We start from the raw sequence: 26070 nt of genomic DNA, 5'->3' as shown, positions 1-26070 counted from the left end.
GGGTTTACTTTGCTCTAAGGCCAGCTTTGTACAAAATATCAGGTGTAGAAACTACACTGAAACCAGAACCAGATTGAACATCTGCACTTAATAGGGTACCTAAAAAGCTTATTGTGAAGGAGCATTTCACCACTGTCATGAATCAAAAATCTTTATCCAAGTACCACCAAAATACCTTTCATGTTGTGAGAACAAGCTTTTGTTTTCAGAGAGAAAAATTACTAATAACCGTCATTTTCCTCTTACTTTAAACTAAGAAAATTCTTACCACCATTTCACTCAAAGCAGGATTCACAGATATCATACCTGTTCCTTTTCTTGCATAATCTTAGCTTGTTTTTTTTTAATGCTACGTCTGTATACCATAAAACAAGACAAGAACCAAGTTTATTTAAGACATTGTACACCTTTGTCTTGCATGGACAGAAAGCAAAATGCATTAACACTTTAGCAATATAAAAAGGGCGCATACAAAAATGGACTTTTGTCTGCTGGGAAGGGATTGGTTAAAAAAGATGAGGGAATACATGCTATTCACTACAGCTGAGAGAACCAGCAAGAACTACTAGGTCAACTGTTAAACTGTTTACTGGTATTTCTTAGCCCTTTGTCACAGTCTGTCTTTGAGTGAACTCAAAACACAGCTCTATTTTAGGAGAATGCATACCACACAAAAAACTCCCCAATCCCAAAGCTCCCACCTCCTTAGCCATGCTTCTAAAATATGATATTGCTGGAATTATCTTCCTAAGTGGAAGTATTTGTCAGCATAACCTGCAACTTAAGCTGCATCCTTTCATATTTAAAATGTGCTGAAGTTTGTGAATAAAATAAAACATCTGTAACAAGTTTCTGAATGCATAAATTCCTTTATTGAAAATATTGTGATAGCACTGCATTACATATATTCAATATTCATAGTTCCAAGGGTCACAGAATTTTGATTGAACAACACTGTTTTGAATATAGACCACAGCGTTTAGATATGCTCTGACAAGGATAATATAATGGAGTAAGTTCTAGGGAGCAATAATGAAATGTATGTAAAATGTTGAACTTGGTTGGTTTGTTTTTTAACTATTAAGTCATCTGCCACCATTTAAAAGAGCAAACAGTATTAGATGTTCCTGGCATCTTCAAAGCATTATGCTGTTAGCAACTTTCAAAATATTTTACAGCATTACCAATAAGAACTTTATTTATGGCTGTAGTAAATCACATAGAAGGGGAAGAGTGAAAAGCTCACGTGCAGCGTGTTACAGGCTTCCTGTATATAGTAATGGTTTTTAGACTGTGAAATTTCTGTGCAGGATTAAGATTTAGTAATGATTTTGAAATAAAACCACTTGGCTGCTTTTTTTCTGTTTAAAATCAATTCAAAAAGAGAAGAACAGTAACTAAATTGAGTTGCATTACTCAGTTAATAATATTCCAAAATTAGACTGTACTGTTTAATGCAGGGAAGCACACTACTGTTTCTAAAACCTGCCATTCTCAGGACCATGACATATTCAAGTCTAAGGGCAGGACAGCATCCTAGTGTTGGTTAGGTCTGGATTGTATAAACAACACCACAGCTTAACGGGGAAGCAGAATTCTTTAGCAAACAGTCAAGATCGTCATTCCTCTGTCACACTCTCCCTGCTTACCGAAATTTTCATTCTGTAACGTGCAGTCTTTTCCGTGTTGAGAGGGGAGAGGGAAAAGCATCTGATTATTTAATGAAAAACAGAGTACTCAGTTGCCTGTCAAATCCTCAGCCAGCCTGTTGCTTCAAGTCTTTTTCAGGAAGGAAGTAATATATATAATTACTAAGAAAACAAGTATCACACTAACATGACCTGGCCTGTTAGGCAAATAGTATTCTTCTCTAAATTTTGATTGTATTTTCTCCTTAACAAAGCAGTTATTCTTCAATTTGTAGAGAAATGCTCATAAAAGCACAGCAGGTGGCTCATTTTGAATCATTTGGTGGCGATACAGAAAACCAATCCTCTCTTAGAAATGTCCTTTGTAAACAGTCAAATAATATTAGGGCAGATGCTCAGAGCAGGCTGTCCCAATTCTGTTGACTGCAACAGAGCTGATACAGTCTACACCAGGTGGCAGTTTGCCCAATATCTCCGTACATTGCCAAAATAATAATCTACTCACAGGCATGTAGCAGCAGAGTTAATAAGAAGCATTATCCACCTTCTCCCTCATCTCAGAAGAAAAAACACAAAACAGAATTATGCACTCAAGTGTTTCTGCCAGAAAAAAAACCCCTCTAATGAGGGTAAAATGAAAACCAAATCTCATTTACAAAATAAAAATATAAAAATTAACTTCAGAAATCAAATAAATTGATTCAGAATAAATGCCAATGCATAGGAAACCTACCTGAATAGTAATTATTTATCAAATTGAGATTTGAAACACTAAAAGGAAAAACCCATAACTAATACATTTACAAAAAAAAATCTGCTATACAACAACAATAAATAAGATTTAAAAATCATGTTCCCTTAAGTGCTGTGTACACCTGTTTCTGATTCTTTTCCATGGCAAACAGTATGCGGTAGATTTTGGTAAAGCAACCTTTTATTTTGGTTAGCATTTGTACGTTGAACATAAATACACATGGAATGTACTAGACAGTTACAGTTTTCCCACAGGATCTTTTTCACAGTTACAGAAAAAAGTTTTCAATTTATACACGATAAATGTTTTCATAAGCATCAGATCTTCAATGAAGAAGTGTTGGAGGAGGAAGTAAAAAACACTTCAGACTGATCTCTTACTGTTCTGTCTCTTACTGCCTCTCAAAACCAGCTCTGTTTTTTTATTGGGTTGGTTGGTTGGGGGTTTTTTGCGTAGTCATGCTCTGGTACAAACTTGAGGAAAAAGCGTTTAACGTTGTGAGGCAGCCTGCACCTTCTAGTTAGCTTTTAAGTGCCTAATGGATCCAGTCTTTAAGGCAGTCAGTATTTCATTCAAATGTCCATACTTCTACATCTTGTATTATGAAATCTTCTTTCTTAGATAAGATGTCATTATTGAAGGTGCTGCAGGAGTTGCTTCGCCCGTGATACAAATCTGCATCTAACCATAAGCCAAACCGGCCCCTAAACAGGAAATACACAATAAATTTCAGGTTATTTGTAATAGTAAAAATACTGGAAGCTGTAGAAACAACCAGAGGAGTGACATGGAGGAATCTAGGTAATTCTGAGGGCCTCTTAGACCAAACGTGAAGAGCTCAATCCTGGCAAAGCGCTTGCCAGGAAGCTTGCAGAGCAGTCCCCTCGCTTTTGTTTGTACCAGCAAGCAGTGCAGAGCACAGGACTGTGTGTGCCCACAACCCCCCTGCCATTCGGCTGTTCACACCGCCAGCTGTGGCTGTGACCGACACCGGAGTGCGGACGTCGGGGTCCCTTCCCTGGCTGTTTGGAAGTGGACATGGCCCCTTCTGGTTTAGGAGGCAGAGGAGGGGTATTTATACACTCCCGATGCAAACCATGCCCAGATGTCTGATGGTGCAGCCTGCAGTCAGCTTTAGTTAGTCATATAGCCTTAGTCCTTTATTTCATACCCACTAACCTTTGAAATTTAGGACCTGATTTAAGCGCTGTCTGTATCCTTGCTCTGTATATCAACAGAATAGTGACAATTTAATAAGCACCACATGAGAAACCTTAGAAGCTGATGGCAAAAATGCCATTAGAGATTATGTTCCAGTGGCAAACCTCTTCAGCAACCAGACATGCATCTACCCAAAACATGTTTTTTTTCGTTAAAAAAAAAAAAAAAAAAAAATCACCAACAAGCCCTACTTGCCTAACATCAGTCACTCTCCTTAAGCAATGGAAATTGCTCTGGGTCTGTAACAGAAATCAGATTGCTGAGGTATCTGCCCTAAACAGTTTACCAAAAGTTCGTTCAGCCATTTTACTGATTAGTTTTTCGTGCAGCTACCATTGCTCCTATTCTCATTAAAAAAAAAAATAAATAAAAGAAGTCAGCTACATGATTTGAAAACCAAACATTCACTCACCCTCCACCTCCGAGCTCCAGAGAGCTGGTGTCTCCGTTGATGAAGTAGGTGTTTTCTCCAGTCCATTTGAATACCTGAGGAAGGGAAAAAAAACCCAAAGATATTTGGACTGCGAGGATTCTTGTACTCTAAAACTACTGGGGACCAATTCTTAAGCAGGTATTTTTTGGTGTGGTCATATTTTATTTTATTTTTTTCTTGAAGGGGGAGGGGGAAGAGGTAATAGGTAGTAAGTAAAGGAACAATACATATTTAAAACTATGAACAAGGCAACCTAAGCCTTTTAAAAATTCTGCTTGCATCTCTAAATCAACAGGCATTCTGTTAAAAAGGTCCAATGTGCTCAATATTGAAAATGCATAGTCCATGAACATTAAGGGGTATTTCAGCAGCACTCTGATCTTTGGTTTGTTGTCACTGTGACCCTAAGCATGTGTGAACTTATACCCTATTCTTGGTATCACTGCCTTCCAAGGTGAATCTTTGACAGTCTGCTCCTTACTCCTCTCTCTTTCCCCCATCAATCCACTTAAAACCCTCTCCTCACCATTACAGACTGTCCTCTCAGCACTTCAGGTAATTACAGACACTTTTGCTTAAAGCATTGCACTGAAGCAATGAGTGATTAACTGTATTCATCAACAGCCGGCACATCTTCTAAACTCAAATATGCTGTCTCCACAAAAATCTCATTAATGTTTCAGACATGGAACCCAAACATCTTATTTGAGAAAGCAAACACCCACTTACCTTGAAATTTGGACTGAATGTGTAGAGGAATGTTTCACCAGTGCCATAGTAATGGTCACTAAACCTGAAGGGATGTGTAGCATACGCTCCAAATATCTATCAGAACAGAATGATTGAACTACTTTTGAGGACAGTGCAAAATTCAAGAGAAAAAAACCCGAAACATTTAAAAATGCTTTCTAGAGAACAACTGAGCTGGTCTTTCATGTTAGAAGAACCAACTAATAATCTACATCAGATGAGCACGTAATCCTGCAAATCTTTTGCATCCTGCAAGTTAAAAGCCATATGGCAACAATAGCAACACCAATGCTGACTCTAGGAGCTACGGAAGTATTACACCTCCACAGAGGGATTATTTGCGACAGCTTGTTAATTGAGATACCCAAGGAAGATACTTCCATAGGCACTATTAAAAAGAATACTCATTACAGTTATGAAGCTGGGGCACGTATTCATGCTAGTGCTGATGTACTTTCTTGCCTGTAAGTTTGGTTTAAGCAGTAGAAAATATAAAAGAAAATACCAGTGTCTTATTTTGTCACCATATGACTAGCACTTCATAATGATCACTTTTTATACTGTTGCCCTCTCAGTCCAACCCCCACAGAACAAGCAGTCCTTACCTGGTTGTCCATATCCTTGATGACAAGGAGAACTGGACTGTCGAGAGATGCCAATTTACGGTACAGAGTCTTTAGGCTAGTCCCGTGCTCCAGTGTACTGTACACAAGCCACCATGGATATCCTTGCACTCGTGCGGGCAAGCGCCGGGCAAGCTGGGCAATGAACAAGGGGAAATGGTTACATATTCAACACACAGGTGGTGCCCCAGACTATTCCCTCCCTGCAGGGGCTTCTGAGCCAAAAGATGCCAGCAGCATAACAACTCTGACACGTACATGTGGCCTTGTACCTTGAGCCCGACTGTCTGCATTCATATCACCCGTGAAAGAGAATTCAAAACTGGCATCCCCTGAGCACTGAGTTGCCAGTCCTCTGTATCACAACTCAAACTCCAGAGTTGCAAAACATAAAAATAAGGTTTCCAGGTGAGCCAGCACTGCAGCAAACAGGACCTTGCAAAAGGACATTCCAACACTAAGTACTTTCCGTACTCTTAAAAAGCATTGACATTGCTTACAGAAGGCAGAATGTCCCATACTCAAAGACAGCACTACAGCTAACAAGGAAACTTGCAGTTTTTCTAGCCATACCTGCTCTATATGCATATTCTCCAGAAGAGCGCTGTGATGCTTTAAGACAGGCAAAGTATCATCATCTTCTTCTTCATAGTAACTGCAAACGCTCTTTCGTCGCTTTGCTTCTTCTACAGTAATGATCTGAGGCAAGAGAACAAATGTCCAACCTAAAGCATAGCTCTTACACTGTCAATCCTCTGTTGAACCAAATTAATTTAAAACAACATACTCCTCGGCTGTCACACTATGTGGACCACTGTATGGGATGGTTATATCAAGCACAGGCAGCTTTAACCAAATGCATAAATTTTTAACTGGGAAGGTGTCTTTGAGACAGCACTTTGTAATATTTTAAAGGTGAATCTATATAAATATTTCTAACATCAGGTTTGAATTTAAATACTTCTAAAACAAAGTACAGACTTCTGTCCAGCAACTACAGGTAAGCCATGCTACCTTTTCCCATAAAGCGGGAAACAAAATGAGAATGCCAGTCTATACACTTAATGCTTGTCTATAAAAGGACTCAGCAGCCTACAAGGGAACAAATTCTGAATACCATGCAGCATGGGCAGGAGCCCGAATGTGGCATGGGGCAGGAGCTCTCAGGCTGGCAGCACCCATGGTGCCTGGAGCTCACTGCAGAGGAGAGGACACCACCTCACCCCTCAGCAGCAGCAGTCCGGGTTTCCTGGGTCCTGATGAACTGCTGCTGGGGCGCTCAGCCTCTTGGCTGGCACAGAACATCATCTGTCCCAGCTGGAAAGCTGCTAACCCTTTGGTGCAGCTCAGGGCACCTAGCTAGGGACAGCAGCCTCAGCTCTGGAAAGCAGTGGGAGGTGAGATGAAGCACACTGTGCCTGGCAGTGGGGCTTCAGCTGGGACTTGGTGCCATGATGGCAAACAGGAAGCAACAGCAGGAGCTCAGAGATGGAGCTCATGAGAAAGAAAAGGGGAAGCAAGGAGGCCTAGCTACAAAACAACCAGGAAATCTTAAACCGCCTTCCTTCCATGAGTGTATCACCACAGAGATGTTATCTTGGAGCAGGAACCTCAAGATGTGGCTGGAGAGCATGCTGCACTGCTGCCACATGCCTCCCTGCAAATATGGCTTCCAAACGACTTTCACCTTACACACGGATAAAGTTTTGCGTAACTCTTCCGTGCCTTCACAATCACTGCTTGAACTTGCAGAAGCTGTCAACAGTCGAGACAACTGCCAAGAAGTGCCTGTAGGTCATACACACACCTGCCCCGCAGGCGAGAAAGCAAATCCACTGGGCTGACTCCAGGTGCAGTTTTAACTACACCACAAAGCACAGAAGGAGCTTTTCAATGAAGACCAGGACTGGTGAGGAGTTCACTGTGGGCAAAGCCCTAAAACCGTCAGTCACACCCAGCATCTCCACTGGGATGTGAGCAACACATTCACTGCATGCACACACGTCCAGCCCACATTCACCTGCAGATGCCTGGAGCTGAGCCCAGGGCAGCTGCCCCAAGCAGGGCACTGGGCCACCGGTGCTCCAGTGCACACACTGGGGTTCGGAAAAGAGAACAGGACCACAGGGCAACATCCAGACTGCAGAACTAATGCTGTTACGTGCCCCTGCATACCCAGGCAGTACAGGTATTTCTGCCGGTGATATTGGAAGAGCTGTACAGCTGCATCCTGCCCCTCCAGCCCAGGCTCAGTGGGATATACAGGGAAGTTTTGCACTGCAAAAATTAAGACCAATTTAAAAAAACCAACCAAACAAACCATTTTCCTTTGACAGTTTGTTGTATTTCGGCTTTTATCTTTGTTCTTTTTCTACTTCCTGAATGGTTTTCCTTCCGTCCTCATTTCCCAGGCCATTTATTTTACTTTTTTTTTTTTTTTTTTTAATTAGTACCTTTTTAATCTTAAATCAAAAATATTCAACTCTTCTTCTGAAGACTGTTTTCTCCATTTATTTTACTTTTTTTTTTTTTTTTTAAATTAGTACCTTTTTCATCTTAAATCAAAAATACTCAACTCTTCTTCTGAAGACTGTTTTCCAGGAATAGTCTCCTCCCAGTAAGGGGGAAAAGTATCCCAGTAAATCAATGAGAAACAGGTATCTATAGCAAAATGCAACCAAACTCACAGACATAGGCAACCACAGAAAAATCTATTAACACAGCTGTAAGTTGCAAATCGGCTCCAAAGACAGACAAGCCCCCCTCTTCACTGCATAGATACCTATTCAGTCTATAACTGAAGCCCACATTTTAATGAGGTTCAGAGTAAACAATTGCAAAAAAAAAAAGGGATCTGCGAGATCAGATGTTTACAGACCATGCAAAAGTAGAAACAGATTAACAGAATCAAGTACTACAGAAACTGGATCTACAAAATCCTTTAAAGATTTTATGGGACTGAGAAAGCAAGCTACCTGGGGTGGAAGAACCCCATTAAAATTCATCCGAGTCCAGAGCACATTTTTTTACTAGGACAGAAATGCTGTATCAGATCCATGCTGTTCAAACAGGGACACAGTTCAACATACCTCCACAAAAGGTTCCTCCTGGTCAGGTCTGGCACAGTAGAGAATTCGAATATTCAAAGGTATTTGTTTCCCTTTCATCATCTACCAGTTTATTTTCCAGTATCCACCACACTTCCCTGCTCTAGCGGCAAGAGCACTCAGCCACGTGCTGCTGCCTGTGGCACACTGTGATAAAATTGCTTATATACTTCTCTACAACCATAGTTTCTGTTTCCCCACAAGGGAGAGTGAAACTTGCATAGTGAAACTTACACAGTAATCATGCCCAAATTTGGACTTTCAGTAGAGATTTCCTGGCAGACCTACATAAAATTCGTAAAGCCTGAACATATTACAAATAAAAGAGACACACCTTTACAAGCTCTTTCCAGCTAATTCTTCTCCCAATACATATTTCAATAAAACAATGAGAGACAAGCTCCCAGTGTGGACAGATCTTTCCCACCTCTGTTTTTTGGATCACTGGTCCTCTTACTTTGTTTTGGTTTTTCAAAAATGGCATGCAAATGACAAATGAACAGTGAAATCTAGTGCAATATGTGACTGCACTCAGCTCTGAAAAAAACAAGGAATTAAGACTTTTTTTCATCTTGCAGTTCACACCAACATTAAGAAACTACAAAACTGTAAAAATAAAAGCTGTTTAGGATTAGAGGTGATGTTGCTACATTTCAAATGACAAGCCCCACTCCCAAGCTCTGCTTTTGGACAGGACAATATATTTTGAAGACAGAAAAGCTTAAAAAAAAAAAAGGCAATAGAATTTTAAAACCAAATTTATATTTAAGACAAATAATCAGATCATTTTCTAAATCACCATCAAGATATTTACCACTTAGAGATTTATCTATTTTTTAAATTTATCCCATATCCTTAGCACAGCAAGTGCTTCAACATTCAGAAATATAATTAAAAAACATGTGCAAGCTTAATTCCCTTAGAAACTAGGCTTTGTATGCACAAGAGACAGACAGATAACAAACACAGGCATGCCAAGTAGTTACAACAGATTGCAAAAGCCCCCATATGGAAAAAGCCAAAGTCCGAGGATAAAACCTATCTATCCATCTTACAAGCAACATTCAAACAGTATTGCTGCATCCACCTGAGAAGCAAAGGTCTGGCACATCACCACATACCAACCCTTTTCAACCAGCACACAGGAGTCTGTATTGGTGTTATGTGTACATATATATTTTGGAGACTTTATTTGTGGCACATATATACACAATACCAATTTAGAAATGCTGACAACATACAGCTGTATAGTTTTGCAAAAGGCTAACATCACATAACCAAAATACTTGTGCAACTACTGCTGGTTGCACACCAGAGAGTTGCCAGTTGTTTGCCTGTTCTTTCTATGGAGAGATGGAAGGAGAACTGAAGGAATACAAGTACATTTGTGACACAGACACAAACCTTGTGCAGACTTCTATATGGAGCAGCAAGCAGTGTAAAGAAACACCATAAAAATCATCAAAAAAGCCAATGCTGAGATTCTTAACAGTGGATGCACACCTGATATGCGCATGCTTCTTACAACGGCAGAAAGGACTCACCTCCCAGCTTTTAGTAGGGGGCTCACTGAAGAAGTTGTCTATCATGTCAAGCTCCTCCTTTTCTACCACGACAAAGCCTTGCTCTTTGGCATCTTTCCCATATATTTCTGGTGACCACTGAACAAAAAAAGTGTACAAGTGATCCACCCTGTAAACAGAAGAGGAGGAGAAAACCGTTGTGCAGTGGTCCATGAACACAGCACTGTCAGGTAGTACTGAGGTTTTGCCCAGTGAGAAAGAAGGGGCAAGCACACAAATAGGATACCTGGGTATTTCTACCCTCACATACCACACAAGGCAATATAGCTCCTTCCACCTGGCGGCCTGAAGCATTTCAAGGTTTCTCTGCTTTCTGTCCCCACAATTTTTTTTTTTTTGTCCCTTTGCTATACACACAGGCAAACCATCATGGAAAAACTAAATGGCTTGTCCAGTCCCACACAATTCATATCAAGACAATAAGCTGTTTGGTATTAGATCATGCTCACAAAAGTTAAGTCCATTAAAAAAAACCCTCACTTTAATTATTTAGTTTGACCTCCTGCATAAATTAAGCCCTAAGATATCACAAGTAAAGCCTACACTGCATTTCTAGCTGCCCTCTAAAAGTTATAGAAACTAACCACAAAACAATTCCTCATTCTGTTAGCATAATGAAAATAAGCAGTTACTGTCAGCTTTGCTAACGATATAGTACGAGCAGTGTATGCACTTCCACAAATGTAGTAAGCTCTCAATCACCGTCTTTAAAGAGATGTTCTTTGACAACATCCATAACAAACAGTGAAACTATTTCTAAAGAATTAATTTATGTAGTATATTAAAATTAGAATGAACACATGCAATTTCAAATAGGAATATGATAGTAGAGCTACTGTACAAAGAGTTGACTTGCCAGCAAAAAAAAAGAGAAGGCTCCAGGGAGACCTCGTTGCAGCCTTCCAGTGCTTGAAGGGAGCCTATAAACAGGAGGGGGAGCGACTGTTTACAGGGGTTGATAGTGACAGGGTGAGGGGGTATGGTTTTAAACTAAGAGAGGGGAGATTTAGGTTGGATATTAGGCAGAAATTTTTCACTCAGAGGGTGGTGAGGCGCTGGAACAGGTTGCCCAGAGAAGCTGTGGATGCTCCATCCCTGGAGGCATTCAAGGCCAGGCTGGATGGGGCCCTGGGCAGCCTGCTCTAGTGGTTGGCAGCCCTGCCCCCAGCAGGGGGTTGAAACTAGATGATCCTTTTCAACCCAGGCCATTTTATGATTCCATGATTTATCAGGAGCCTAGGAGTACTCTATTTACAGAAGGCTAAATCAAAAGGACTCTAAATCTAAGCTTTATGCTACCTATTTCATTCCATTAACAAGAGCATGGAAGAGTGATCCTTCAGTATCAAGGACCATCTTTATCATCGTCCCTTTATTTAACGCCCTGTGTAAGTGCAAGGAAGCATCATGTAAGTATTGACTCCAGCTTGTTGTTCTGCAAGTTCTTCCAGATCTCAGCTTCAACTATATTAACTACAGGGCGTTATGCACTAGATACTAACAGGAGTCACAACTAAGCAACACTTTGCTTTACAAAAGGAAACCCCACAGAAACAGTAACAAAACCCAAAGCAAAACTCACTCAACTCTCCAAAACAAACCAAAAAAATCAGTGGGGCAGGAAACTGAGACTGAAAGAGAGAAGCAAGGCCCAACCCATCTTACTTTTCCTCCTTGAAAATCTGCCTGCTCTCAAAAAAGAAATTTCCAAAAAAGTGGATGCCCTGTCAGCAGCATGATCTCAGTGCAATATCGTTTATGTCAATATCAATGCAAATTACACATTCATAAACCAAACCCATCTGACAAATGTATATGATGTATAATCAATGAGATTTACTTCTTGACTGAGGAACTAGTCAAGGCTAAAATGAGGAAATTATATTTGTTAGCACACATGTTTATAAACAAGGAAATTCTGCATTACTATCTCTGTCCCAGTGCAAGGCATTTTCCTCTGCAAGACCTTGAGAAAATCTGTGACACAATTACTGACTTACTGCTACTCAAAATCCACTAGGGTAGAAAATCTACATACTATTTAAACATAAATCCATGTAGCAAGAGCATGCAGACTTACCTTCTAATACTGTAAGCTATACCCATTGCAAGACTTCTCAGCAAAAGTGTCAATCTCTCTATTAATGTCCAAAAGCATGGGTGCCTCTCTGCTCAGCTGAACCCAACAAGAAACTGCCCTAGACTGAGTAATCTGTAGTAATCTGTATACTAGGCAACTCAAGATGTCCATCTCCCTTGTTACGTGTCAAGGTGAGCACCCCTGTGATCAAGCTGGCAGTGCAAAGCAGCCCTAGAGCCACTGATTAACTCAGCCGTGCTGTGCAGGTCACAGGGTGACGTATGCCAGGACTCTCTCAGCACCTGGGAAGCCATGCAGGGAGAGAGAAAACCACAAAGCCACAAAAGGCACACAAAATTTAAGACTTATTGACAGCCTTTATGAAGAATATCAGCCTAAACAGTCTTTTCTCTGTATTAATAATGTTTCCAGATGCTTCCATTAAAAAGGAAAAAAAATTAAAATTTTAAAAACTAAGCACATCTCTCCCCTCCACCCCCCAGTGCAGCTTTCCCACAGCCTGCCAAGGCCAGGAAAGCAGCAGCAGTCTGCATATGGACAAACAGCTCCACTGGGAGCAGCAGGCTACAGGGCCTGATGACAGAAGCTCGTTTTAACAGCAAACATTAAGAGACCAGGGAAAAATTTAATTAAATACAAATCAGAGGAAGATTTAACTTACACTGTGATTATAGACATGCACATCAATTTCTTCACAATCTGAATCCAGGCTTGATTTATTATTTTTTTTTTAATTACTACAAAACATTATAATGCTGGACAAGCTACCATGACTGCACTGGACAGACAGTGTTTTAGTTATGCTTCTTTACGGCCAATGAGATGAGAGTGGTATTTGGTATTTTCATACACAAATATAAAGTACATTCCAGATGTTTTTAAACGTAGTAAATTATTTTGATACACTGTATCAAAAATATATTGCAAAGCTATCCCAAATTACCTACTGTCCATGGCACTCAAGATGCAACACTGATCGCAGAATCATAGAGTTATAGAGCAGTTGGAAGGGTTGGAAGGGACCTTAAAGATCATCAAGTTCCAACCCCCCTGCTAAGGACAGCGACACCTTCCACTAGCCCAGGTTGCTCAAAGCCTCATCCAGCCTGGCCTTGAACACCTCCAGGGATGGGGCATCCACAGCTTCTCTGGGCAACCTGTGCCCCTGCCTCACCACCCTCACAGTAAAGAATTTCTTCCTAATGTCTAGTCTAAACCTGCCCTCTATCAGCTTGAAGCTCTTACCCCTCATCCTATCACTACACTCCCTGATAAAGAGTGCCTCCCCATCTCTCCTGTAGGCCCCCTTTAAGTACTGGAAGGCTGCTGTTAGGTCTCCTCAGAGCCTTCTTTTCTCCAGGCTGAACAATCTCAACTCTCTCAGCCTGTCCTCATATGGGAGGTGCACCAGCCCTCTGGTCATCTTCATGGCCCTCCTCTGGACTCACTCCAACAGGTCCATGTCCTCCTTATGTTGGGGGTCCCAGAGCTGAATGCAGTACTCCAGGTGGGGTCTCACGAGAGCAGAGTAGAGGGGGAGAATCCCCTCCTTTGACCTGGTCATGCTTCCTTTCATGCAGGCCAGGATCCAGTTGGCTTTCTGGGTTCCAAGCGCACACTGCCGGCTCATGTTCAACTTCTCATCAACCAACACCGCCAAGTCCTCCTCTTCAGGGCTGCTCTCTATCCACTCTCTGTCCAGCCTGTATTTGTGCTTGGTAATTATGTGCAATGCTGGTGTAAGAACATCACCAGTGGGTAGGAAGTGATGCATTTTGCTTTGGGAAGACATCTGAGAGTTTAGAGAAAACACTGACTTGTGAGGCCAAGACATGTCTTGCGTTAATACCAAGGACCAGGTATCACATTTAATTGTTGCCCCAATGACGTTTTATGCACCTCTGTGGTGTTAAAACAGGCATGCATGAATAGCACCAAAACAACCCAAGCTTACACTACATTTACCACTAATTTTGCTCAAGACCTGAACAGCAGCCCCTCCAGCAAAGGGCTGGCCTGTCAGCCAGCACGGCAAAGTGCTGTTGCAACAGCTCACTGCAGAAATTACTTTTTCCTCATTCTAAAAGCTTAAGTATAAACCAGTTGTTAAACATTTCAGTTTATATATGGATTAGGTCTCCTCACTAATCAGAAAATTTCTGCTCATAAAATGACAAGTGAAGAAGCTGTTTTGCAAGTTTGTGTTAAGAAGCTTAATAGATTTACCTGTTGCACAAAGTAACAATCAGAGACAACCTCAGTTCAGCTCAGCAGCTTTATTCAGCATTAGATACACTATCCCCAAAGCAATAACTGACCGTGTGTTGTATTACAGCATCACTGCAACTCCTTGAAGTATTTACTCACACTTCAACCTAGAATTTTCTGAATCTGCCCTTTTGCAATCCCTAAGGAGCCAAGGACTTTATAGCAAGCAAACCAAAAGCTATCTTCAGCTACACTCCTGATAGCCACATTCCAAATGGATTAAACCTCTCCCCCTCCTCCCCCAGGTCAGCAACTTCCACACTACTAGTCTGCTCAAAACACTCATTTCTAAAATACAAGAAATAAACACTTAACACACATGCTACAAATTTGAAAATAAAATTAAATATTCTGAAAAATTATTTTTAAAAAAGACAAAAATGACTGCATCTTAAAGAGACATCTCAGAGATTAATTACAAGTTCAGATTCTTCCTTCCTGGTACCTAATTCACCAGAAGTGTGATAACTGATTTCCCTATTTTGGTTCATCAACAGACTGGAGTTGCTCTAGCTGCCTTCCAGCAAGAGGACCAGGGATTTGATTCCTCACAGCCAGTGAAAATTCTTGTGTGATTCATGTGGAAGAGCACAGGCCACAGGCTATAGTACTATTTATGCATACATAGACCCCTACGGGCATACAAAACAACATTTAAATGGATTTTATTGCGAAGAAAGGGACATTTTTTTTAATGGGCCTGAAGGCAGAAATAGCCACACCTGTTCAGTTAGGAGTGTCTCTCTTTTCCACATCATGCCTTTTGCTCATGTGAAATACCTATTTTTTAGCACTGGCACCTTAGTGGATTCCTTGCCTGTCTTGCCACTGCTCCCCTTTTCCCCTTTCTCTCACTTCCTAGACTATGGCCAAAACCCACATCACCCCCCGTTGCTTTTATCATGTGTTAGCTGCACATATATCCCTCTTTTCATCTTCCAAGTGGCACCTGATCCCTTCTTCCTTCCCACTGGGATCCATATCAGGCCAGCAACAAACACTCTTTTATCTCTCTGGCATGCAATGAAACAAGGGCACCCCTCTCCTCATCTCAGCATCCTTGCTGCATTTCACACCTTGGACCACGTAGGAAAAGTCAGATTCCGCTCTAGAAAGCACTACACATTTTAAAAAATAAGAGACAAACAAATTTTTGTGTTATGCACTGCAGCTTACTTTTCCCGAGGAACAGCAAACCAGTACTCTGGTTGCTTTATCTTTTTACTGTACTGTTGAGACATGGTGGTGCTCTGAGATGCAAAGGACTTTCTCATGGGCTTGCCTACTTTAATGCACAGAAACATTGGAGGAGTCTTGCTCTTCTCCTCTTTTGAAGGAAGCATATCTGCATGAGAGACAAAAGAAAAGAAAAGGGCTGCTTACAGGAAGGTACAAATACTGCAACTGATAAAACATTGTCACAAAGACTAACAATCTTGTGCAAAGGAATACTCAGAGGCACTGTATAAAATTAAACCTGACATGTTATTCAATAGAAAAACTGGTTTAATAAATCCTTGTTCATCCTAAACTGTGGCCAGTTATTCCCATTTCGTCACAGCCTGTATTCACCTCAGCTGTACAGCTATGTACAGAATAGCCCTGTAAAACAAATGAGTAAGATGATCAGGCTAGGTGCAAACTGCAACATGAAGTGGGCAAGTAAAGGTGACAGTGTTTGACTGGGTCCAGGAAACTCATCCAGTCATAGGGTAACCTTGCACACACACAGAGGTCGATCAGGTCCTCAACTCTGACGGTCAGCTATGCAAACACCTTTTGTCTGCACAAGACAGGGTCAAGCATAAGAGCAGTTTAAGTTCATTAAATTGCTAGTGCTACAAAAAAAAAAAATTGCTTATTAAACTATAGCCTCAATCACACTGAAGTTACCTCATTCATTTTAGGAGTACACATATACAGCTACCAATATACAAACCCTTTCAAAAGAAAGCAAAAATAATTTTAAGAACAATTGTTTTTAAAATAAAGACTTCCAATCTAATCATCCCCCACCACCTGATATGAATCAAAGGTACGTCCACTGGTTCATTAAAATCCCAAGAGAGGAGCATCGGCACTCCAGGATGGACTAGGACTTAGAGGCACTGGGCTGTAGTAGAAACAGTAGTATGTGTACATGCTATCTAAGCTGAGACTTCATTTTGTTATATGCTTTCCAGTAACAGCCTGAATTTTATTTATACTAAACCAATGACCAATCAGGACAAAATGATCAGTCAGTAAGACTCTATATATTCCTATTTATCACTTCTTTAAGGGTTTCCGTAGCATGAAAGACACAAAGCAGATGCAAGTAGTGTCAAGAATACTTTGGTACCCCCCCCTTACAGCAATCCACTGCCACTTTGGATACTACAGGAAATAGTAGACTTCACTGACGCAACAGAAGTTACCAATACAGAGTGACAGTTCCTAGGCCATGAAGTGTCCCTGTCAATACTGCAGCTGGATGACATTTTACTGTCCTTCTTAAAGCCAGTAAATAGAGGTGAAGTTTATATAAACAGTGATCACTGAATATGTAAAGAGCACACAAGGTACTTATCAAACTAGAAGATTAAAGAATTTGAAGGTATTTTTTTCTTCTAGATAGCACATAATATAAAAATATAATATACAAGAGTAAAATAAAAAAGACCAGGTACTACAAAAAGAGGAAATTTAGAGCAGAGGGCTAAAAATTCAAAGGTTACCGTCATAATGCTGTCCAAGTCTCAGAGGAAACAAGGATAACCAGAGACCTACCTTCAATTGGCACTTGAATTTTCTGCAGCAGCCACAGTCTGATTTCTGATTGATTGTCTAACTGTGTTTCTTGACAGGTGTTGTCTATAGCTGGTACTAATGAAGAGTCCACAGACTCTTTCAGATCCTTTTCCTCTGCTGCTGCTGAGCTGATTTCTAACGAAGGTGCTTTCCTTTCAACACAGCTAAGCTCCATACTTTTAACTGTATGGACTTCATTAGCTTGGGACTTGGAATAGCTAAGTGTTAGGTCTATGCCAATTGCTTTATTGTTTTCACCTTTCTGGATTTCAGCCTTGTGTAAGTCTTCTGATGACTGAGACCCATTCCCATCTTTATTGAGGTAAAATTCAATAAGTTTATCTTTCTCTATCTCTTTCTTAGTGTCCAATGCAGTCTCCACCTTACCTGTTGGGGAACTGACACATTTATTTACTTCTGGAATAACATCTTGCTTTTCACACAGTTCTAAGTCTAAGTCAGCTTTAGGTTCAACACTGTCCTTTTTTTCCAAGGAATCAACTGTCAAGTGCTCCTGGACTTCTGTAGTGGGTTTGGTTACCTGCTGCTTAGTTCTCCCCAACTCCCTGGGGTCAGCCAGCAAGCCTTCCATTACTGAGATTTTCCTGTCCAACCCTGTATCCATATGAGATGATGTCTTTTCCAGCTCAGTGAAGTCATTCTCTCTTTCTCCCAAAAGGGATTTTTCTTTGGTTTTGACATCTGAAATATTTTTTTCCCCAGAAGGCTCCTTGGCACATGGATCCGCAGCAAACTTTTCCAAATGTTCAGTGGCAGTAATGTTGTTGGGGAGCTCCAGTGACTTTGACTTGATTGAGCCTGTGCTCTCAGATGACTGAAGAACTTCAAAATCAACAGACTTTTCCTTATCTGAAGGCTTTATCTGTTTGGCACCCAGAGCAGTGGATAGATCCCCATTCTGCTGCCTCTTTTCCTTGTTAAGGGATTTGAATTTGCTGAAAGGATTGATATCTTTCTCAGAGGACAGGTCTTCCCATTCTCCTGGCCTGTACAGAGGACAAAGATCCTTTGGTATGTCACTGTCAGGGAAAATGATGGATGTACATAGGATGTTAAAAGCAAAATGGAAACAGAAAAAAATGGAAAAGAAAAAATAAATAACACACCAACTTAACCTAAGCTCTGAAACTCAACAAAAATTTTTTTTCTCCAAAATAAAGATACATTAGTGGAAATAAGTGACTTTAAAGAAAATGGAGAAAAATGTGGAAAGGATAATACTGAAATAAAATGAGTAAACCACTTGGCAGAATATGCCACATGGGTGAAGAAATGGTACACATGTAATAACAATGTGCAAGTCATCAGAAGTTTAGTAACCAAAAAACCACAGGACATGTATTTAGCTGCTGGAATGTCATTCATACCATATTGATATTGTTATTTCCCACACCTGACAATCAGTCAACTTCTACAATGATCCATGCTTTCCTAGTCAGTACAAATGTATTTTTGAGAAGAAAGCAAATTGGAGATAAGCCGTACCCTGTTTGAACATGTTTACTGCCAAACAGTAACAGGCAATAGAGTTGCTTCTTCCCTTTTATTTTTCTCCATTACTCAAATACACTGTTTGAATGCAGACTTCCCCAGAGATTTCTTTTTAAAGCAGGACAATCATAAAACATTTCAAAGTGGAAATTCTTAAAAACTTAACAGTATACAACTTGAGCTCTTCATTACTGCTAAAAAGTCTAAGCTGAATGAGAATACAAGATTCTCATCACTCAAAAGTTACTAAGAAGTTATTAGACACTAACAATGAGCGTAATACAAATATCTGGAAAGTTTTTCTTGAAATGAGAATGTGGAGGGGAGTAGATTAATTTCACTGGTCAAACAAGTGTTGCCTATAAGGACAAAGCCTTGCTTAGAACAAATACATAAGCAGTGCCTAGACTATGCATAAATGAAAGTAGAGCACTCCAGAAAGTCTATTATGTATTATAAATGCGAACTACCAATGCAGTTCTGGTTATGAAGTTGAAGTATTCCACGGATTGGTATTTCTGTAAGTATTGAAGATGGCAGTTAAGGTGCTGTTATCTTAAAAAATTTTAAATATACCTCTCAGAACAGTCCTGGTACCACAACAAATGGTTCAGATCTAACCCTCTTCACTTCCACTGAAATAATCCCAGAGACGTGTCAGTACAAGAGCCCAGCCATGGCATCCCACCAATGCCTTTAATTACTGGTTTTTACTGATCTTCTTTGCACTTTGGTTCTCATATTCATTACCCATTTCTATTTACTGCCACTGAAGTGTTCTTAAAAGAAAGTGGAAGAACAATACAAGTGAATCATTCCTTTCCTGGCACTTTCCTTCCCTGATTTGTTTTATTCTAATGCATTAAAACTCTTCCCCTCCACTCCCCCCTCCTCCTTTCCATGATTCTTACTGAAAATCTGTAAACATAAATTCAGGGCAGAACACTCCTTACGATGGCAATGCGTCTTTAATCTTCATGTGAGAGATGTCATTGTAGAGAGCTATTGAGACAACCTCCTCCATGGGGCAGATGAGCCCATATTCTTCACAGCCATTCTCAATTACCAGAGGATCAGACTTATGTGGGTCAAACATGATATTGTTTGGAGTTACTATCATGACTCCTCCAACTACGCCCTAAAATGGGAGAAGGAAGAGTTAGCACATCACATGTAATTCACTTATAATTTGGTAATGGATTTTAGGCTACTATTCTAAAAAGAAAAACCTCTCTCCTGCCTCTTTACATCCCATCATGCAATGTTTGCTAACAGAACATCCTGATTTCCAACTGCATCAAGTCAGACATTGTAAGGAGAGTAAAGAAAAAGATTGCCTAGTGACACACAAATTCCCATCTGATAAGGAAAAACATCTGAACTATTCAAGTTTCAGTGCTGGCTGCTACAAGATAAAACTGCAGATTATTAATCAAGCTCAGACAAAATAGGTTGCTGGATTAAAAAAAAAAGTACCATTTTATTCTAGATGCAGCCACCTTCATATGATACCTGAATTTATATGCAACCAGCATACCTGAAGGCAGTCTTACTCATGGAAATGTCAAGGTTACTATATTCACCTATATTACAATTTGCCTTTATCTGCTTTCCCAGAGGTACATGCAAAAAGCTTCTATATACAGGGACCTAATATGAAATAGCTTCTCCCCGATCTAGAAGCAGCTACTACCACTGATCCAAGCATATTTTGCACAGCTGTAGAAGACACTTATTTCTTCACAATGTGCTCCAGCTACAGATTTGGTAAGAGGCTGCCTCAGCCATTATTCAGCATTCAACCTATGGCAACTAACCATTTTTCAAGGTTTAAAAAGGAGATTTCCAGTGTCTTGTTCCTGCACCCTCTCTTTCAGGCAAGCTAAAAAATTCACCAGGCCAATTCAGAAGCTGTGCGTAAATTATGACATCTGACAAACAGGAGCCACACGGATCAACAGGGATGACCTACAGTGTAGATACTATTAATTACCCAAGGTGATCTGCAAGGCAAGCCAAGGAAGACTAACAAATAGGCAGGTAAAGGACCACCAGCTTGGTTTGTTTTTCTTAAATCTGGGAGAGGTCAAGCTGATGGCAAGTGAGTACATGTGTGCCCGATCCTTTGTAAAGCAAAGTCTGTATGCACTTTCCATTTGCTTCTCCTGCATCACACAGGTACACGTGCCTGGTTTGTGTTTGGATGAAAGAATCAATATCAAATGCAAAGGCTTCTCCTGCAGATATGTAATTCTGTTTAGCCAGAGGAGCAATATATGAGTAAGCTGTACTTACTGCAGGAAGCAAGGCAACAAGGGATTTTAGCTATGCTGGCAAAGAAGCCATCCCACTTTTAACTTTCTGACTGCAAATTACTTTTTCAGTCCTGCAGCCACAAAATTGGCAATCTGTATCCTCTGCATCTAGCAAGCATCACATAACAAAGCAAGAGCATTGGCCTAATTTACATGTGAGACACCAAGTAGCCCTCTATTACTTTCTACAAAACAGCAGACTGAAAAATTGCAGAGCATAAATACAGTCTACATCCACTCAATTCGAAAAGAAGCCAAACACTGTAGGCGTAAACACATCCATCTTACAAAAGTCAGGACTAAGGGAAAAATATCTTTAAAGTACAATGGTTAGCATCTCCAGTGTTAGAAATTCCAGAGAACTTGAAAACCCAACCATGCAGACATCTAACTGAAACCAGAGTCAACAAGAGCAGATATACTAAAGCAGACAGTTCAAGACGACAGTGTCTCGTAACCTTGAGAAGAAAAGAGGGTTAAAATACTGCCCAAGCTTTGTGCCTTCACTTCCAAAACAGCTGCTGTAAAATTTAGGCTTGCAGTCCCAGTGGGAACATGTATGTTACAAGAACACTTGCAAGAAAAAGAAATAAAAGGTTGTATCATGCAATGTGTAATTTTCTTTCTATTAGGGTTTGCAGGAGGTGTTCAAGGCCAGGCTGGATGGGGCTTTGAGCAACCTGGTCTAGTGGGATGTGTCCCTGCCCATGGCAGGGAGGTTGGAACTCGATGATCTTCAAGGTCGCTTCCAACCCAAACCATTCTATGATAAACAAGTGGAGAAGCAATATAGACATATTTGGAAACACTGCTCTGGAAACAGTTAAAGTTTATCTTAAAGTCATAAATGAAATAGATAGGCATAAGCTCATTTCATAAAGCTATTGCACAATTTGATGGAACTGAACAACTAGTCCTGACACGTCATAACTCTGAAGTGCAGTTTTCTCTATGTATCTAGCAATATACTCTCAAACAGATAATTCTGGTAAGACACGGTAAGGGAATGAAGATGGGCAGGAGACCTTTTCTTTCAAAAAGCAGTTATAACAACAGATTAAACAATTGAAAGAAGAAAATGATACAGCATACTATCATGGTAGCAATAAACAGCAGTGATAGATAAAGCCACCATAACATTTACATTCTTTAAAAAAACGGAGCATGTCTGACTCCCCTAGTATTAATCTCTCACTTATCCAAAAAGATTTTGCTTTTAAAGAATCTCAAACCATGCCCAAAGGCCAAGTTCCACCTACCTTACCGTCTGTGAAGTAACGACAATTCATTTTTAAAAATTTGACAACCACAGGCTCATCCTCTTCTGAAGTAGAGGACAGGACTCTCTCAACTGGTTTGAAGGCCTTTCTTTCCAAATCAGCATCCTTAAAAAAAGAAGAAGTTCAGTGCAGAGCAACAGGACCAGAATCATATATTTTTAGATTTTGGGCAACTAAAAGGCCTGGTTCAACCAACTAATTTCCTTTTGCTTAAGGAAGGAAAGTGGTGGTCATGTATGTATGTACACTTCCTGCAGTATTCTGTGTGAAAGAAAAACATTGTTACAGGCAAGAACTTAAAAAATGCCAAGGCAAGTCAGCTCACCCAATTTCAGTGAGGTAATCTCATTTAGAGACAGCCAATCCTGCCACCTCATCTACACTGAAGACCTCTGCACGCAGTGCACTGGTGTGATGTCCCTTGCAGGTGGCACAGAGGCGTTAAGACTTGGGTTAAATACAGCTATTCACTCCAGGTTTCTCTTCACTCTCCTTTTCATTAGTTAAGGATTTGAAAAGTCTAATTGCTTTAACATCAGCAGGTGGACAGCTAAGCTCCCTAAAACTACTATCTAAAGTCATCATGGCCAATCACCCTTCTAAGGAAAATGAAAGATCAGCTATGTCAAGACCTTTCACAAAGATTAAATCCAGCAGCCTTGTCTATATAAGACAAATCTATATATGGGTACCACTATAATACACTTAAATAGAAAGAAATTGACTGCTTGGACTAAACTAACCGCCTCTGTGCTCAAGGATGCCAGTGCAAGATCAAAGCTCTGGACTGCAGAGCAGCATAGAAATCTCCAGGGTGAAACACTAAATAATTCTTCATATTTAATTTTCTATTCTTTAAAAACTATACACTACACCATTTTCAACTGCTTTGATAGACTCTGGGCCCAACTGAACTTGTACTGGGTTTCTACAGTCAGACAGAATTCCCTTAACTTAGAATATTTTAAAGAGATGGTAAATTTTGTAGCTCAGCAAATTAAAATTAGTGTTAGTCAATACACTACAGAGGTCTGAACTGGAACCTCAAAAAAATGCTATTTACACAGCTTTGAATCTCAGCTTCAGAATCAGAAGTTATTTTGTGAGCTTAAGACCAGTGAACCAATGTTTGACTTACTGGGAGCTTATCATATTCGGCATCTGATGATGAAGGAGAAACAGGAGCACCAGGACTGAAAGAAGAGAGCCTTGCAGCACTTGTTTCTGGCACAAAGAGAATCTAAATACAAACACATACATCCAAACAGTAAGACACAAGCTTCAAAAAGTTATTCACTATAAATACTACATTCTACTAGAAAGACAACCCAATACTGATCACTCATTATTGCAATGCACTCCTTAACAACCACTTATTCTACAGTCCTTCACAGGTGGTGATGGTATGGCACATGCAGGTGTAATTAATTACAGGACCTAGCTCTATGTTTTGTTTAGCAGCACAGGCAAGAAAAGAAAACATTTTCCACTGAATGAGAACCCCTTTTCCCCCCCCCAGAATCATAACCCCAGGTTGTCTTGCAACAATAAAAAAGTAACCGTAAAACAACTATTAACAGTCATTAACTTGTAACAGCAAACTCTGGTCCAAAAAGAAGGCCATTGCTGAAGATGGGGGATTTTTAGTGCTAAAAGTGTGTAACACTTTGCTATAGGTTGTCTGTTTCCAAAAACATAGCTGCATCTCCAAATTTAAGAAAAAAATCTTTATATGAACCAGCATTTTAGCATCATGTACAACATTTAAAAAAAAATTACGCTAATACAAGTGCATATAAAAATAAAATGCTCTGTTTGCATTTTCACATTCCCTTACAGTGAACATACCAGATTTTCAGTACAGCAGTACTAAAACTGCAGTACAGCTTTGGACCTCCACACCAAATAAAAATAGAGTAATTTGTTGCAAGTGACAGAGCAAAGAAAGATAATTCTAAGTTATAAAATGTTCACAGTTTATTTTTAACTAAAAATGTTCAGAAAAATAAAACCATTTTCCTTATCACAGCTTTTGTCTGCTGTGTATTTTTAGGCAAGTCATGCCATCTCTTTGTGCCTCAGTTTCGCCATCTGCAAATCAAGATGCTTCAACCTCTTCATGTCCATGAAGCAGAAGTAGAGGTCTGCTCTTCATGAACCAGGTGTTAGCCTTCACATTTGCATTTCCAATAACTGACTCTCCCCAAACCAGTCTATCTCCATTTATTTCTCATCTTACAGGAGACTGACTCATCCTCAACATAATGGCAAAGAGCCATTTCAATTACTGTATCTAACTCTCTAATTATTTAATATATTATATATAGCATTTATCTAAGCTTTACAAGAATCTGACTCTCTTGCAACAGCTACATTACCCTCTTGAGCTTCAGAGTCATCTTTAAGCTTTAGGGACAGCAAATAAGTAACAGAAGTCAGATACAGCAATTACCAAGCTCCCCCCCTCCCAGCTCCAGGTAATGGTCTAGTGAGTACCCCTCTGAGGGATTTAAATTACTGTCCATTATCCTTGTATCTAAGTACCTAAAAGACATGAAAGTAGTAAAAAGCTTTTAAATACATAGCAAATAATCAAGTTTCAGGTATAAAAAACATAAAAGATTTACCTGGCCTGGCACAATCGTCTGTGTGAAAAGCTTATTGAGCTCCACAAGCTTGTTTGGGGTGATGTTAAACTTTAATGCTATGCTGTTTATGGTGTCCTGATTTCCAGCCTGAAGAAATAGCTGAAGGTTAACATACCACAGCGAGCACATTCAGCACACCACTTGAACTAACCATCTAACAGACTGCTTGCAGGGAATAGATTTGATGATCTCAATACACCCTGTCTAATAGCTTACATGAAAAGCCAGTATTAATAAAAAGAAAAAATATTCTCTCGAACTATACAGAAGATAAAATAGAGAGGTGTTACAGATGTCCCTCTCCTTTTCTCATAAAACTTTAAAGCAGCACCACCATATTTAGAACTGGTCCAACAAGTGGGTAAAGGACATGCCCTGGGAAGTTCATTACGCCTTCAGCAGTCACAGCACAATCGAGCACTTGTGCTGTTCCCAGCTGGGACACTCTCCTTTCACAGTCGCTCTGCTTAATGGCGAGTGGGGTGCAGCCCCTGCTCAGGGACCTGGCCAGCTCACACAGAGACGTTCTGGGCAGAGCCAGTTCTCTGAGCTGCCGCAGTAGCATGCTGCCACCCTGCTCTGGCTTAGAGAAAGAAGTCTCACATCATCTCAGGACCAAGCATAAGCCAACCACTTGATGATCTAAGCAACACTGTGGAATGAAAATAATTTTCAGATAACAAAATCAATTGCTCTACAAAAGAGCCATGGTGCAGAAGTGAAAATAGGACTAGCAGCTGTGAGAAGAGGCAGAGGACCTGGGTTGAGCAGTGGTTCAGGACATGAGCTTAGCTCTCCTCACACAATAGTATCTGGAGCAATCCCTGTTGAGATTGGTACAAACTGCAGCCAGTATTCACTTAGTGCTTTCAGTTTCGTGCCACTGGCTCCCTCTCAACCTCAACAACTCCACTTTCAAAAAGCAGACATGAACAAAGCACACACCGATACTTACAGTATATTCTATGGTACCATGGGGTTTCTGAGAAACCATTTTTTTCTCTTTCTTTTCATTGGTTTTGTTTTGATTGTCATC

General features: G+C 40.2%; 1 protein-coding gene across 3 annotated transcripts; it reads right to left on the bottom strand.

Moving 5' to 3' along the window:
- Positions 1-2253: 2253 nt before the first annotated feature.
- On the bottom strand, positions 2254-26070 carry NCOA7 (nuclear receptor coactivator 7). Of its 3 annotated transcripts, none has more exons than XM_010073411.1 (13): positions 25990-26070; positions 25014-25121; positions 23525-23626; positions 22366-22491; positions 19745-19929; positions 17259-18319; positions 15666-15834; positions 10082-10229; positions 6004-6129; positions 5413-5565; positions 4787-4882; positions 4037-4110; positions 2254-3107 (listed from the first exon to the last, which is right to left on the bottom strand). In XM_010073411.1, the coding sequence occupies exons 1-13, from the start codon at positions 26026-26028 to the stop codon at positions 2972-2974; spliced, it is 2523 nt and encodes an 840-aa protein (XP_010071713.1). In that variant the 5' UTR covers positions 26029-26070; the 3' UTR covers positions 2254-2971. The 3 variants fall into 3 exon arrangements, with proteins under 3 accessions (XP_010071713.1, XP_010071714.1, XP_010071715.1); XM_010073412.1 differs by having other exon boundaries at positions 17259-18286; XM_010073413.1 differs by lacking the exons at positions 10082-10229; positions 15666-15834; positions 17259-18319; ... (3 more) ...; positions 25014-25121; positions 25990-26070 and adding an exon at positions 8520-8597.

Source organism: Pterocles gutturalis, unplaced genomic scaffold (genome assembly GCF_000699245.1).
Source record: "Pterocles gutturalis isolate BGI_N339 unplaced genomic scaffold, ASM69924v1 scaffold15837, whole genome shotgun sequence".
Lineage (NCBI taxonomy): Eukaryota > Metazoa > Chordata > Aves > Pterocliformes > Pteroclidae > Pterocles > Pterocles gutturalis.
The sequence above is the reverse complement of the archived record's forward strand: the minus strand, read 5'-3'. Positions and strand labels throughout refer to the sequence as shown.

What these genes read in the sequence shown, in the direction of transcription:
- NCOA7 (XM_010073411.1), bottom strand. Translation starts at nt 26,028, where the DNA reads ATGGTTTCTCAGAAACCCCATGGTACCATAGAATATACT. An exon ending in ATGGTACCATAGAATATACT is followed by an intron (nt 25,122 to 25,989) that starts GTAAGTATCGGT and finishes CTATTTCTTCAG; the next exon opens with GCTGGAAATCAGGACACCAT. An exon ending in CTGGAGCTCGGAGGTGGAGG is followed by an intron (nt 3,108 to 4,036) that starts GTGAGTGAATGT and finishes TTTCCTGTTTAG; the next exon opens with GGGCCGGTTTGGCTTATGGT.